Here is a 17,410-nt window from a genome sequence, read left to right as displayed (position 1 = left end):
ACTCCTAATGCCATTTATATCTTTCTTTTACTCTCTTTTCTTCCTAAATCTCTCTCTCTCTCTCTCTCTCTCTCTCTAACATATATATAAATATATAAACGCACAACATATATATATATATATATACAAGTATGTATATATATACACTAATCTCTACGTACTGCATGCTATCTCCATCTCTGTTCTACGAGAACTCACATGCTGCATGCTGCCTCATTTCCAAAAACAATGGAGAGACATATTGGTGAATTACTTACATCGAAAGTTGTTTGTTTATATTTTCCTGCTAGGAATGTCATGAGAAATGTCGGAGCTTAACAAAGGGTGAACTACAAATAACTTGATCCGTCTTAAGTATGTAAGCAGTCTAACACAAAGGTTAGATGCAATCATGAAATAAAAGAAAAAGTTACTGCGCTTTGAACCGGATTGTTTTTGGTCACATCTCGGAAGTGAGACATCATAGTTAAATAGGTACTTTTTGACGTTACATGTCGATCCTAAACGTATCTCGGAGCATGACACATATAATTAATTCTACATGAAACAGATCATTTTTCTTGGTCAAAACATTTCTTCCAGTCATTGGCTTATTTTTACTAGAAATTTGCCCGAGGCTTTTTACTGCTGCATATCCGAAGAATTTTCCATAATTTATACACAATAGCAGCAGATGAATCTTAAATGGAAAAAGAGAAAGAGAAGCAGTATATTACAATAAAATCCAAGCCTAAACTGAACGTATCTCGGGATCGGGCCATGACACATAATTCTGCAAGAAACAGATCACTTTTCTATGTCAAAACATTTCTTCCAGTCATTGGCTTATTTTTTTATGGAAATTTGCCTGAGGCTTTTTAGTGCTGCATATCCGAAGAATTTTCCATAACTTATACACAACAGCAGCAGATGAATCTTAATTGGAAAAAGAGAAAGAGAAGCAGTAAATTACAATAAAATCCAAATTTAAACTAAGTAGTTGAATGAGATCCTGTTCCAGTTTCGGTACTACCAAGAACTCCCACTAAAGTTTGGTAGCCTGAGATGTTGCTTGACAATTCCCAACTCAGTGAATTGCTCATGGTTCTCGACAGAAACTGTACAATCTCCTCCATGCCCGGGCGAGCAGTGGGGTTTTTGTTCAAGCAGTTATCAATCAGTTTGATCACGAACACAGCAAGTTCTGGAGGATAACTCTCTTGCATAGAAGGATCCATGAACTCCCTCAAACTCTGACCTCCGTCTTTGTTGTTAAGCACAGAGTTTACAACATCAGACAAGAGAATATTCTTTTCGTAAAACATAGCAACCTCTTTTCCGGTGAGTATTTCCAGCATGAGAACGCCAAATGCGTAGACATCAAGCTTTGGGGATATCAGGCCATTTTCCAAGTACTCAGGAGCCATGAAGCCTATTGTTCCGACAATGTGATTTGTCAAAGTAAACTCACCTTCCGGCGCTTCTGTTGACCTTGCTAGACCGAAGTTTGCAATCTTGGCCCTGAAATCACTGTCAAGAAGAATGTTACTGCTCATTACATCCTTGTGGACATGGGGAGGAGTGGTGAAGCTGTGGAGATAGTGAAGCCCTGAGGCCACATCCAGCATAATCTGTATTCTCTGTGTCCAATTCAGGAACTTCCCGTCATTGCTACTGTTGTAAATCCAATCACTCAAGGGTCCATTGACAGCATACTCGTAGATAAGATACGAATGTCCGTCATTAAAGCAAACTCCAGAGAGACGAATGATATTGGAATGGCTGATTTTTTTTAGTAAATTAATCTCTTTGGACACATCTCCATTCATCTCCTTAATGGCTGCCAAATCCTCATTAATTTTGGCGCGATAAATAGACCCTTTAATCAAATAAGCAGTGCTAAAACCATCTGTTGCGCGTTGCAGTTCCTCAAATTTGTAAACTTTGAGGGATCGAGCTATGCCAGATAAGGACTCTAAGAAGTCCCGAGATCCTTCTTCCTCCACCTTCTTCTCTTGTGATTTCTCAAGTGCCTCAAAGCTCTCTGAGGCGATAACTGGATCGAAGCCCTTCTTAGTACTTCTGCGGAAAAATGCGCAGAAGATAATAACGCCTATGACCAATACAAGCCCACCTCCTCCAAGAGCCCCAACAAGGGCGTAAACCCATATTTTGTTTGAGTTATTGGAGGCAGGTGGAGGTGTTGCCGGAGGTGTTGCCGGAGGTGATGGTGATGACGAGGGAGGCTCTACAATTTGAGAACTATTTGGAGGGTTTTTCAAAGGAACTAAGAGTGTGCTGAAGGATAAAATTGTGGAATCCTGCTCCGAAAGGCCGTTAGCTTCGAGAGTTCTCCCTGTATCTGAACCAAATGGTCCAAATCTATTGCTGATCAATGAAACATAATCGCCTGGGGCGACTAAGTAAGTCAAAAGATACTTAAAACCTAGATCAGTTTGGTTCTTTGTGGGACAAGCACATCTAAGAGGAACATTGAGTCTATCACCAGTATACAAGTATTTTGTAGTTCGATTAGCATTCTGACTCAACATAGCTTGACATGTCGAAAGGCCTTGCAATGTGTTATTCGCAATGATAAAAGTGGTATCGCCATGGACAACAACATGAGATGTGTTTCGCTGATAGTACTCACCTGAGCAGGAGCAATTAATCGGAACAATCACCAACTTGTTGGTTTCGAACGTTGTAGTCTCAGAAACCGAATTGATCTCCGCCAGCTGAGACGGGTCGGAAGCCAGCATACTGGAGATGGAAGAGACCGTGTTGTAAGGCGCTCGGGATCTGAAGGTGAGGAATGATTGGCAACTCTTGCTTGCTCCATTGCAGGTGTAGCCAAGAACAGATTTTGAGTAAGTTTCTGGGTTGTGACAATCTGAGAAGGCCTGCCCCTCGTAAGGCTGCTGAGCGAAAATCAAACAAGAGAAACAAAAAATGGTGAGAATTATAGCAGATACGAAAGGGAGGATATTCATTTTTCTTGAATCGAAAGGTGTGGAGTTTTTCTGCAAGGAGAAGTTCGGAACTTCGGACTTGGAATATATTCCAAAATTTGTGGGCCTCTTAGATAGAAAATAAAGGTTGAGTATAATATTGCTCGGATAATTATCCCTTCTGTATATTCATCCTTATATAGAGATTACAAAAGAGAGTTTGATGTAGAACAAACTCTTGTATAATAAACAGATAATACAAGTGATAATTACAAGTGATAAATGGATTAATCCAAAATACAAAAATCAGATAAGTTCACAGCTAGGACTTATCAGCATCTTTTAAATGTTCTTGCATTTGTTGCGGCTGCTGTTGCGTTTGTTGCGGCTTCTGTTGGCCAGAGGAAATATTTGAATTTCCTCTTGGCGGGCTGGATGGTTTATCACGCCCCCGCAAGTTGAGCGGTCGACGACGAACGGGAAGCTTGGACAGAAGAAAATTGAAACGTGCTGTGGACAAACCTTTGGTAAGGAAATCGGCAAGTTGGTCTTGGGTGGCAACAAACTCCACAGTAAGTTCGCGATGAGTTACCTTTTCACGGATGTAGTGATAGTCCACCTCCACATGACGAGTGCGAGTATGGAAAACCGGATTAGATGCCAAAGAGATCGCGGAAATATTGTCACACCAAATTTTAGGAGGTGATAATGGAATACGAAGATCATTAAACAACTTGCGAAACCAGGAAATGGTGGCAGCAGTATACGCAAGTTGCCGATACTCAGATTCAGTGCTCGAACGAGAAACCCCGCGTTGCTTCTTTGAACTCCATGAGATAAGATTGTTGCCCAAAAAAATACAGTAACCCCCAGTAGACTTACGGTCATCAGGATCACCAGCATAGTCAGCATCAGCATAAGCCACAAGATTCAAAGAACTTGGCTTGTACACTAAACCATGGTCAGGAGTAGTCTTCAGATATCGTAAGATACGTTTAACCGCGATCCAATGAGTAGTAGTAGGACGATGCATGTACTGACATACCTGATTGACGGCAAAGGCGATATCTGGTCGAGTGAAGGTGAGATACTGAAGAGCACCAACTACACTACGAAATTCAGTTACATTGGAAAGTGGTTCACCATCATACAAGCTGAGACGACGACCACTGATGGCAGGAGTGGAGACAGGTTTGCAATCCAACATGTTGGTGCGTGTAAGTAAGTCCATGACATATTTAGCTTGAGACATATGCATACCATTCGCAGACCGATGAACTTCCATACCCAAAAAATAACTTAAAGGACCCAGGTCTGTCATGGAGAATAGCCGAGCCATTTCTTGAATCAAGAAGGAAATGGTGGATGTATGATTGCCAGTTATAAGTATGTCATCCACGTAAATGAGTAAATAGATGGTGACGGAACCATGAGAATAAATAAATAGAGAAGAATCTGCCAGGGATGCAACAAATCCTAAGTTCTCCAAATGATTGGAAAAACATTGAAACCAAGCTCGTGGAGCTTGTTTCAATCCATATAATGAGCGTCGAAGTTGACAAACATGAGTGGGATATTGTGGATCAACAAAACCAGTGGGTTGCCGCATATAAACTGCATCAGAGATGGTGCCATGTAAAAAGGCATTTTGGACATCCAATTGTCGTATAGGCCAAGAAAAATGCACAGCAATGGATAAGATCATACGGATGGTAGAATGAGTAACAACTGGACTGAAAGTCTCACCATAATCAATACCTTCTTGTTGATGAAAACCATTGGCCACTAAACGAGCCTTATAGCGCTCAATTGAGCCATCAGAACGTCGCTTGATGCGAAAAACCCACTTGTTAGGAAGAACATTCATGTGAGACTGAGGAGGAATTAAAACCCATGTTCCCGCACGTTGTAATGCATTAAACTCGTCAGCCATAGCTTTACGCCATTCTGGATACTTTTGAGCCTGTGAAAAACATGTAGGTTCGGCAATAATATTAGTAGAGGACACATGAGCATACTTGGGATTCGGTTTATGAATACCAAGTTTTGCTCGAGTAACCATTGGATGCATTGAATTACTCATATTGGAAGAGGAAGATGTCGGTGGTGGAGACAAGGGAATGGACTCAGGTATATGGACTGAAGGGTGAAGCGGTGACTGAGAGTGTGCAGGCCGAGGGGAGTGGGAAGGAATGAGGTGGAGGGCAGGCTGTAAAGAAGAGTTGACGTGTTGGAGAGGGGCAACAGGTACATGTTGAAGAGGTGGGGGTAGTGAGGCGGTGAGTGGTGGGGTAGATATAGGATTGGGATATGTGTGGTCACGGGTTTGACTAGGGATGGGGGGGTGGGATGGTCCTATTTCATGGATAGGTGGAGGAGGCATAGGCTTTCCAGAAACATTAGGAGAACATAAGGATGCATAGGGAAATGAAGATTCATCAAAAATTACATGTTTTGAAAGAAAAACTCGCCCATTTTGAGGATCAAGACAACGATAGCCCAATTGATTTAACGAGTAGCCTAGAAAAATGCATTTGCGAGATCGAAATTGAAGTTTATTATTATTGTAAGGACGAAGATACGGAAAACACGCACAACCAAAAACTTTCAAAAAATCATATGTGGGATCTCGTTGAAACAATTTAGTATATGGTGAAACAAGGTTGAGAACTTTAGTTGGAAGACGATTTATTAAATAATTTGCCGTATGAAAAGCCTCAGCCCAATATGTGGGAGGCATTTTAGCATGAGCTAGTAACGTTAAACCAGTTTCAACCAAATGACGATGCTTACGTTCAGCCATACCATTTTGCTCAGGATGATGGGGACATGTATACCGATGAAGGATCCCATGAGTTTCAAAATATGTTTTAAAAGCATTGTTGACATATTCACCACCACCATCCGTTTGGAAAGTTTTAATTTTAGTATTGAACAAATTTTCCACTTGATTTTTAAATTTGACAAAAGTGGCATAAACATCCGATTTTAACTTAAGTGGATACAACCAAGTGTAACGAGAAAAATCATCAATAAAAACCACATAATAACGGAAACCAGAAATAGACAAGGTGGGTGATGACCAAACATCCGAATGAATTAATTGCAATGGAAAGTGAGAAATAGAAGTAGACAAAGAAAATGGCAATTTCTTGCTCTTTCCTAATGGGCATGAATGACAAAGAGAAGCAGAGACATGTCTGGTAATAGACAATTTGCTACATGAAATTAAATGTTTTAAAATGAAAGGAGATGGATGACCCAAACGCGAGTGCCAAACACGATCATCCACTCGGACTCCAACATAGGCAACGGCTCCATGTGTTTTATTGTTAGCACTTGTAGCATCAAGAAAACTGGAATAGGGATAAAGACCAGTGCTACTCCGGCCGGATAAAAGGATCTTCCCCGTGCATGAATCCTGGACACGAAAATAATTAGGATGCAATACAAAATAACAATCATGATCAGAAGAAAATTTGTTAATGGAAAGAATATTATGAGAGGCATCAGGGCAGTGGAGGGTATTAGAAAGAAGATAGGATTTGGTAGGGGTATGAATATATGAATTTCCAATATGAGAAATTTGCAAACCTGTGCCTCCATTGACTCCATTCACTTGATCAGTACCATTGTATTCATGGGAGTTGGTAAGCTGGGTAGCATCATGAGTGATGTGGGTATTAGCACCCGAGTCGAGAAGCCACGTGGTGGCAGGCGGTACAGGAGGCGCACGAGAAGAGCTTTGAGCAGCATAGGCGGAGAGATTAGCAGAAGGTACACGTCCTTCATATGAAGCATTCATGCGATTAAAACAGTCAATAGCTGAGTGTCCATACCGTCGACATATCTGACATTGAATTTTACCACCCTTGAACCGATTGTGGGATGGAAGACCACCGGGAGCAGTACCCAAAAGACCAGGACGATGATGGGCATTGGAGGAAGAGCCAGAAGAGGAACCTCCACGAGAACCAGAGAAAGATCCACCCCGAGAACCAGAGAAAGAGCCTCGACGAGAGCCAGAGAATGAGCCACCACGAGGTGGGTTTGTAGGAATACGATGATCACGAGTCGCAGCCATAGCAGTGACATTAGAATCACCAGGAAGAGTAAACGTCAACTGACGACGTTCAGCACTAAGCAACAGAGCTTCAAGAGCAGCATAGGAAATTGGTGTTTCACGGGCTTGAATGGATGCAACAGTATGCTCATACAACGGACCAACATTGTTCATTATGGTCGCAACTAAGTCTTCATCAGTGATGGGAGACCCAGACAGGGCAAGCTGATCAACCAAAGAATTAAGTTTGTCCAAAAAATCCGTGATGGAAAGATCACCACGGCGCTGATTCATGAGCTCCCCACGGAGCTGAACAACCCGATTATGCGAAGAAGACGCATACCGGTCTTGAAGAGTGCGCCACGCATCAGCAGCGCAGACTTTGTTCACAATAACAGAGAGAACGTTGGGAGTTAAGGAACTCGCCAACCAAGAAAGGACCAGTTGATCTTGCTGTATCCAAGCCTCATACAGCGGATTAACCGTATCAGTCACTGTGCCATCAGCGGCAGACAGAAAAGCAGGTGGACAAACGGTAGAGCCGTCCACAAAGGAAAGCAGACCACGGCTACGAAGGAGAGGAAGGAATTGAGCCCTCCAGAGAGGGTAATTGGTACGGTCTAATTTAATAGTCAAAAAGGTGGTGACATTAGGATGGGAAATGGTATGTGCAGCGGGTAAAGCCATTGAGATGGGAGAAAGGTTTGAGTCGTTGGACAGAGAGAGGATGATACCAAGATAGAAAATAAAGGTTGAGTATAATATTGCTCGGATAATTATCCCTTCTGTATATTCATCCTTATATAGAGATTACAAAAGAGAGTTTGATGTAGAACAAACTCTTGTATAATAAACAGATAATACAAGTGATAATTACAAGTGATAAATGGATTAATCCAAAATACAAAAATCAGATAAGTTCACAGCTAGGACTTATCAGCATCTTTTAAATGTTCTTGCATTTGTTGCGGCTGCTGTTGCGTTTGTTGCGGCTTCTGTTGGCCAGAGGAAATATTTGAATTTCCTCTTGGCGGGCTGGATGGTTTATCACTCTTGAGATACTAATATCGAATTTCTATGGTGAATTATTAGCATAATTTATGCAAAAACCAGCGTGGATTGAAGGACTGTCTAGTTGACTTCTTCTTAGTTGCCTTGTTTGACTTGAACTTTTATCAGAACATGAACTGTAAGTGGAGTTAATCTTCAATTAGTACTAAAAAAATAGTTTATTCTGTTCTTATTAAAAAAAGTAGGTTTGTATTGTGGCACTAATCTTTGACACGTGTCAACATTGGTTGGGAAGGCACTAAAGAGCAATTAAATACTTCTATATTCTGGTTTACACATTATCTTATGTTATTAGTATTTTTCTCATGAAAATTTTTATATTATACCCAATAATTCCTTTTGTAATACGACGCTTATTATATAGGTCGGAAGGGCAATTATAACCCTTACTCAACATAAGGTTCAAGTCTCCAAATTCGCATTTCATTATTAAGGAGACGATATATAGTAAGATGAGGCTAATAAAGCTACACACAAAGGCTAAGAAGAACCTAAAATTAGACAATTAGTATTTTCTATGCCAGAAACTATGATACAATTCACAAAGTGTGTCACATCTTATATAGTAAGAGGAATATAAATTAGGGTTTAATTCGTATGAGCATAAAGTGTTGGGCAGTGAAATTGCAGGGCCGAGGAAAACAATTCGATTGCACAGACTTCTTAGGTGGAGAGTACTGAGGTCATCTCCAACCGAAGGGTCCAGATGGTCAAAAATAGCCCGAAAACCATCTCCAACCAAAGGTGACACGCCCCAACCCCGATATTCCTCGAATACTAGGATAGGCACGTGATGGCCGACACCCGAGGGTGACGAAAGCCATTTATTGAGTACAAATACTGAAAACAAAGGATAAATAAGGTTTATAAATATAAAAGAATAATTAATATGCAAATAAGGACTATGTTCAGAGCACACCTCTAATCTAGAACACTAAAGAAAATAATATAAAATTGAATGAAACAAAGGAGTGGGTCCTACACCGAGAGGACTCGAAGATGCCGATGCGGAAGTGCCTGGACGTCAGGATTGTATGCCTCGATTCTAAGTCCTGAAAGGGGCGCAAAACAAACATGAGTGGACCAAGTTGATATATATATATATAATAAAACAGTTATCAACATACTAACCCCCAGGTTTTATGAAAACACATATATATATATATATAATGATAAACATAGGTTTTCCAAAATCTAGCATATCGTGCAATGTCTCAAATCATAATTCGCATAAATAATAAACACTAGTGAATGTCCGATACAACTCTCCAGGCCCCATGCTGGCTCCCCGTCTCTGAGCAGACAGTCAGAGGAAAATACACTTCAGGCCCCATGCCGGCTCCCCGTCTCTGAGCAGACAGTCAGAGGAAAACACACTCCAGGCCCTATGCCAACACCAAACCGTCGCCCGGGATGGACCGGATCTATCCCTACGTCCCGTAGCGGAAAGGACCACTAGGTAAGTACAAAACCAGTGAACATACATATATTGAAAATCAACTTCATAGTATAAAATCATTCATCATCTATACTATAAAGAGGTGTTCTAAACATGTTCTAAATATCATATCGTCATCCATCAGATATTCTATAAGAACATGGGTTATAGGAAAAATATTAATAATTCAAACTAGCCTCGGTTAGCATGTTATCTCGTAAAATGTTTCATAAAACATAATCATCAAATCATGCTTTTCATGTATGCATTTCTACTATCAAAACATGCATTTTTAGAAGGGGTCCACTCACAGTACTTCGCCGTCGAAAAGCCACGCCATCTAGCGAAGAAGGAAACGCCACAGATAATCACTCCTAAGCACATAAATGGTACATTTAGTCAAACTCTACTCAAACTACTGAATTTGGGGAAACGGACATCGGAAACGGGTTCAGGACGTCGAAATTAGCCTAGGAGGGGTCCCGCACGAAAACCAAAAAAGTCAACGGTCAAAGTCAACGTTGACCGTTGACTAGTCAAATCAAAAGTCAACACTGACCGTTGACCCAGTCAACAGTCAACGGGTCAAAGTCAACGGGTCAGGGTCACGGGTCAACGGGTCAGGGCTTTAGGGTTTTGGGTTAGGGTAATGGGGTTAGGTGTTAGGCGGGTTGGGTTTTAGGTTAGAAACCATACGGCCCAAAGGCCCAATTACAAAGGGTATTGGGTTTGGCAGGAAAGCCCCAAATGCCTTGGGTTTGGGTGGTTCGCCTGATTCCAAGGAGGGAGAAGGCCGGATTTCAGCCGGAGAATTCCCAAGCTCCGTTGGAGCTCAACACTCAACTAAAACATGTCATTCAATATACCAAATTGAAGCCTTGAAGGTAAGGAATCGAAATATAACCTTGGTTCCCGTCATCGTGGCCGGAGTTGGCCGGAAAACAGCCTGGAAGCCACGGGTGTCCGCCGGAAACTGGGTAAGATTCAAATGAGTATAACTTCTTCAATACTCAATGAAATTAGGTGAAACAAAAAGGAAAGTTGTAGTACTCAGCGAGATGAAGAGATTGATACCTCGCACGCCGGCCAACTCGCTGTGGTTTGGCCGGAAATTGCCTCGAAAGGGGCGGTGCTCGCCGGAAAACTGGGAAATGTCTCCGAGGGGGACATAATCAGAGGCTAAGAAAGAGAGACTAAGAAAGAAGAAAGAAATGAGAGGCTCAGGGGGACAGAATCAGGGGGTGGGCCCCTTGGGCTCACCAATTAAGGTTCAAAAACAATTTTAAAAAGGAAGGTATCCCCCAAACTTAGTGAAAATACAAAAATACCCATTTTCTTCCGTAAATCCCGGGACGGGTTGTTACAAAAGGTCAGGTCAAAGGATTTGTGGGCCTCACTGGACAAAAAAGGGCCAACCGAACGTCCCAAAGCAGCCAGCCGGCCGGCCCCGAGCCGAGCTAGAATTCAAATTGCAACGGTCAGCTAGCCGTTATTTTTTATTTTTTTTTCCTATAACTTCCTAAGTCATTAAGCAACATTAAATTAAACTAAGTAACATGAAACAACATTAAACAATATGAAACAACATTAAATAACATTAAACAACATTAAAATTATACAACATAAATTTAAGTTGTTGTAGTTTTAAAATTTAATTTGTAGTTTTAAAATTTAAGTTGTAGTTTTTAAATATAAGTTTTAGTTTTTAAATTTAAGTTGTTGTAGTTTTTAAATTTAAATAATAAATTATGTTTGACCCTATGTGTGACATCCCACATCGCCCAGGGGAGTGATCCTTAAATGTATAGTCCAATCCCTACCTAGCACGAGGCCTTTTGGGAGCTCACTGGCTTCGGGTTCTGTAGGAACTCCGAAGTTAAGCGAGAAGGGGGCTAGAGCAATCCCGTGATGGGTGACCCACTGGGAAGTTGCTCGTGAGTTCCCAAAAATAAAACCGTGAGGGAATGGTAAGCCCAAAGTGGATAATATCGTGCTACGGTGGTGGAGCAGGCCCTGGAAGTGATCCGCCCCGGGCCGGGATGTGACAAATTGGTATCAGAGCCAATCCCTGGCCGGAAATGTGCCGACGAGGACGTCGGGCCCCTAAGGGGGGTGGATTGTGACATCCCACATCACCCAGGGGAGTGATCCTTAAATGTATATTCCAATCCCTACCTAGCACGAGGCCTTTTGGGAGCTCACTGGCTTCGGGTTCCGTAGGAACTCCGAAGTTAAGCGAGAAGGGGGCTAGAGCAATTCCATAATGGGTGACCCACTGGGAAGTTGCTCGTGAGTTCCCAAAAACAAAACCGTGAGGGAATGGTAAGCCCAAAGCGGACAATATCGTGCTACGGTGGTGGAGCGGGGCCGGGAAGTGATTCGCCCTGAGCCGGGATGTGACATTATGGCCTTTGGCTCTCGGTTGGAAACAATTTTTTGTAACATGGCTAAAACGAGCCCTATAGCCCTTTAGCCCGCAGTTGGAGATGGTAAGAAATATGGCCCTGCATTGTTCATTACAATATTAATTTCTTGAAGGGCCAAAGGGCTAAAACGAGCCATCTGGCCCTCCTTCAGTTCGAGATGGTCTAAGAGGAAGGGCATGGCAACTTCCTAATAGGTCCCATGACGGTCGCTTACATTTGGATGATTCCAATACACTTTATCCAACAGAATCCTCTCCTAATCTTCTTTACGAGGATTCGCGGATTCATCGTACATCGTGCGGTTAGTTTTCGTCAAGTATTGTTTGTGTTTAATTTTAAATTAAAAATTTTAAGATAATTTCTAACTGCACAATATACGATGAATAAACATGATTTACGGTTTTTCAAGATCCTGGTAAAGAGTGTCCGGATTCCTCTTTGATGATTCAAGTTATACCAAAAACCCAACAAAAATGCTTTATGTTGGTATTTGGTCACATTAACTTTGGAATTTACTAGTGTTCTTTAATGTCCAAACGTCTGCAGCAGGAAGGTTGATGTGGCTTTCATTTGAACTTTTAACCTTCTTTCCCTACAGTTGATGTGGAACCCTTCTTGTTATTGTGTTCCACAATATCCTTTTCTTAGGATTCTAAGGATCCCGTAATCGTAACCGTTCATTGTACATCGTACGGTCAATTTTCGTTAGATATTATTTATATTTAATTTTAAAATTTAAATTTTGAAATGATTTATGGCCCAAAGTAGCCAGCCCCGGGCCGAGCTAGAAGTCAAGTTGCAACAACTAGCTAGCTGACGTCAGCTAACTGTTATTTTTTTTTTTTTAACTTTTACAAATTTTTTTTTAAATTCTATTTTTTTCCTATAACTTCCTAAGCTATTAAACAACATTAAATTAATTTAAGTAACATGAAACAACATTAAACAATATGAAACAACATTAAATAACATTAAACAACATAAAAATTATACAACATAAATTTAAGTTGTTGTAGTTTTTAAATTTAAATAATAAATTATGTTTGGCCCTTTGGCTCTCAGTTGAAGACGGTTTTTTATGACAGGGTTAAAACGAGCCTTATGGCCATTTGGACCTCAGTTTGAGATGGTAAAAAATATGGCCCTACACTATTCATTAAAATATTAATTTCTTGGAAGACTAGAGGGCTAAAACGAGCCTTCTAGCCCTCATTCGGTTGGAGATGGTCTGAGAGGAAGGGCATGGCAACTTCCAAAGGGGTCCTGACAGTCACTGACATTTGGATGATTCTCATACGCTTTATCCAACAGAATCTTCTCCTGATCCTCTTTATGAGAATTCGGGGATTCATCGTACATCGTGCGGTCAGTTTTCGTCAAGTACTGTTTGTGTTTAATTTTAAATTAAAAATTTTACATAATTTCTAACTACACGATATACAATGAATGGACATGATTTATAATTTTTCAAGATCCTCGTAAAGAGTATCCGGATTCCGCTTTGGTCATGATTTACTAGTGTTCTTTAATGTCTAAAGCAGGAAGGTTGATGGAGCTTTCATTTGAACTTTTAACCTTCTTTCCCTACAGTTGATGTGGAAACCTTCTTGTTATTGTGTTCTAGAATATCCTTTTCCTAAGGATCCTAGGGATCTCATGATCGTAACTGTTCATCGTATCGTGCGGTCAATTTTCGTTAGGTACTATTTATATTTAATTTTAAAATTTAAATTTTAAAATCATTTCTGATCGCACGATACATGATGAACGGTCACGATCACAATATCCCTATGATCCCTAGAAAAAGGATCTGGCCCACAACAGAAGCACGAAGTTGTAAACTTTGTTTAATTTGCATTATTAATACATTTCTTATTAGCTTGGTTGGAGAATTCCAACTTGAACCTCTTTTAATGTTTCAAAAATAAAGATAATTCAAATTAGTACGTGTACATCACCTAGGTCATTGGTTTGATCAAATGCTTAACATTCAAAAGGAAATGATTTCCACACAAAATTTTTTTACCCATGCACAAATTTATTTTTACGGTCTTTGAATTCAATAAAGTAAAAGAGAATAAAAGATCTCTTGTAGGGTTCAATTCTCACTGTATTTCAATGATTCAATCGTATATATCTTTAAGGTCGTCCCTAAAAAAATCATATCTATCAAACTCCTATCTGAAAAATACAACCCCCTTCTGTCAAAATACATTGCAAAATGATCCTACAAAAAATCTTATTAGACGGATCCGTCAACTGAAGATTACTGTATATATTAGTCAAACCACTATAATATACATAATTTTAATATAGGCTACTCTAAAATTCCGCAACGCACAATTTTCTCATTAACTTTTTCTTGTCAATCTCTTTTTTACCCACTTTCCCTATTATTTGTCTTCAAATTTCTCTCAGTTAGTCCTCTATTCTTCTGCCTGCAGGTAAATTTTTTTGAGTCAATACAAAAGTACATATTTATTAAAGTAAGTTCTCAAAAGAAACTACTGCAGAGTTACCTTATGGGTTTTCTGTTTTTGGTTCCCAGACTAAAACTACATGTTTCAAATTATTGGCGTAACCAGGGTGGAGACGAAGTCGAGGTCAAGGAAGAAATTGATCAAATATTGTGGGCTAGTGAATGCGTCAGTTTTGATTAATTATGCTGCAGGTCAATGTGAGGAAATTGTAGGGAAACTACGGTGATGAAATGGTGTTTGAAGCTACTCGAATATCTTAGGCCAAAAAATATATATTACGTGAAGAATTGTCAAGCTTATGACATCAGATGTGCTTTTGCAACATTTTTTTTATATAAAAAACTTGGGCATACCAGAAAATTTTATTAATATTAAAAAATGAAAACTAATGAAAAAGATTTAAAAACTTTGAGTTTTAAAAATAAAGACAAAATAAATGATAAAATGAATAGTACTAGAATTGATTTTTTAGTGTAAAAATATGATTTTTCATTAAAGTAAACAGTAACAAGAGTTATTCGTTAAAGTTCTTTATTAAAAAAGAATAAGTTTATACCTAGTTAAGAAGACAGAATTTGTATCCCTCCTAAAGCAAGAAAACCAAACACTAAATACAGAGAGACAACCCTTTTCAGCACCCTTACCTAATAAGAAATGTATTTCTGAACCCCTCTAAAATAAAAGCTTTAAAGGTAGAAACCTGCAATAAAATGCGTTTTGCAGATGGTGCAACAGCTTTTTTTAATGACTCGAACAGAACTTCTGTGTTTGAGAGTTGCAAGTTACAACGTTCGTTAATTGTAAAAACAAGATAACTTTCGGTGCCTTTCATTTGTTATAACGATAACACTTGAGTACTCATTAGGTAGCATTTACTTTTTAATTTTGTCTAATAATATATTAACGCATGTTTTATTATTTTAAAAAATAATGAATATGTTATTAAACTTAGGTGTATAGGGTACATGTTTTATTATCCAAGGATGATCCCTAAGTACATATAATATAGAGTAGTCACTAGTGAGTACCCAAGTATATATTATCTTTACTATAATATGTTCGTTAGTTGTTATTAAAAAAAATGATAGATATGTATCATTCGTATGGATTCTTTTTATTGTTTGGCTCTTTCCCACGTTCATTTATAGTTTTGATACATGCAAAGATAATTTATGAAAAAACAAAAAAACAAAATTATATCACGTGTCAAACTGTGACTACACAGGAATGATTGCTACCTTCAAATAAGGATGCCAAAAATTTAATATCTAATTAAACAACTGTACGTGATTCAAAATAGAAGAAATTCTATTATATATAAGAACTTTTGATTTGCACATTATCTTTTCTCGGTTGAATTACTTCTCCATAGCTCAGTAGCATGTTGTTGATCCTAAAATTTACAAGGTCTACGTGGAGCGCAGGCCGAGTAACTAATGAGCTAACTACGTCCTTCGGTTGATGCGGGGCATGCCAACTCGTCGGCCGAGCCTGGCCGAGGAGTACAATTTGTTGATGTTGCGTTGAGCGCGTTGCTGACTTCTTGATCTTGCAATTGCAGCCGAGGAAGGAACAAGTCTCAGCCTTTGGATTCTTGAGCCTGAAGACAAGGCTGCTAGTTCTGCGAAGTTCACGAATCGTCGGCGCCGAATTCGGTCACAGTGATTATATTCGTGAGAGTATAAGTACGTCGAATCGACACCAAACTATATGGACACAAGTACTCAAAGGAGATGTATGTCTTGATGGTAAATGTGGTTCGATCGTCAGAATGCCGAACTCTGAAACTTACTTGTGAGTATCCAATCATAAAATCACTCGGCAATCAATGTGCTGAATGTCGTAACTCGTAACACCTTATTTCACCAAGAAGGCTAATAAGATGACCTCTGCCAATAAGGATTTAGAAACCCTTCTCGATCGAGACTTGGATAGGTAACCAGTCGGCCTCGACACAGTGCTGTTTATCCAAACCGAAGGTGTTCCTTGGTCGGCTGATTCTACGACAACAGTGTTGTTTATCCAAACTGAAGATGTTCGCCGGTTGCCTTCACAGTGCTGTTTATCCAAAATGAAGATGTGTCAGCGAAAAAAGAAAATAAAAAATCTCAAGATGTTTGAGAAGTTTGCACAGGGTAGTTGTGTGTTGAATTGGAAGTAGCCTTTACGTTGCATAGCGCCTTGTATTTATAGGGTTGATATTTGCTTGACATGGCTAGATAATTGTGGAGTTTGACTGCAATTCTAACTTACAGAATGAAATATGATCCGTGTGGCTGACTTTTCAAATAAAAATCCATCTAGGCTTATCCCATCATGACCAAAGACCTAGCCTACCTAGGCTTCTTATCATAACTCCATCACCATCAAATCCTAGGCTTATCACATCACATCAGAAGCCTAGCCCACCTAGGCTTCTTACCTCATCACCAAAACTCCATCAGTAGCCTTTATCCCATGCATGCATAATAAAATGGAATATAATCCCATCATGCATGCCTTATTATCTTATACTTTAAAGACCATCTTTCATCAAACGCATGGCATCCAATTCTTGCACGGCATTAGTCAATCACCCATTCAATCTCATCTGTATCTCCTCATAGTTATTATCTGACCAACATTTAATTTGCACGCAAATTGTTGCTTAACCAGATAAGAGTCTCAAAGCTTGAGATATAGTTTGCATCCCATTTACCTTATATAAAAACAATTCTTTACTAAAAGATAATTATTATGATAAAACCATAATATTATCTTCACCTTTCCATCCGTCGATCTGGAACTATGTTCAACCAAAGGCCTCGATTGCACGGGCCGATGGTGTAAATCTGGATCCAAACACTTGTAAAGATAGATGACAAATTACATCAGGGGCAAAACAAAGTTAATTGGATGTTCTCTCTTTATAGTTTTCTTGATCAATAATCTAGGCTCCCATTCAGGAGACATATTTAGTTGTGACGGGAACACAGATGGTCCACCACGTGTTTTTATTTAAG

General features: G+C 39.6%; 1 protein-coding gene across 1 annotated transcript; it reads right to left on the bottom strand.

The window, feature by feature from the left end:
• Positions 1-311: 311 nt before the first annotated feature.
• Positions 312-3,056, bottom strand: LOC137748311 (lysM domain receptor-like kinase 4). The gene has a single exon (XM_068488449.1). It carries the CDS (start codon positions 2,970-2,972, stop codon positions 972-974), a length of 2,001 nt encoding a protein of 666 aa, XP_068344550.1. The 5' UTR covers positions 2,973-3,056; the 3' UTR covers positions 312-971.
• Positions 3,057-17,410: the final 14,354 nt, after the last annotated feature.

The sequence above is a fragment of the Pyrus communis genome, chromosome 10 (assembly GCF_963583255.1).
Source record: "Pyrus communis chromosome 10, drPyrComm1.1, whole genome shotgun sequence".
NCBI lineage: Eukaryota > Viridiplantae > Streptophyta > Magnoliopsida > Rosales > Rosaceae > Pyrus > Pyrus communis.
This window is presented reverse-complemented; position numbering and strand designations above follow the sequence as displayed.

Excerpts from the sequence above, each read along its gene's own strand:
- LOC137748311 (XM_068488449.1), bottom strand. The coding sequence starts at position 2,972 with ATGAATATCCTCCCTTTCGTATCTGCTATAATTCTCACCATTTTTTGT.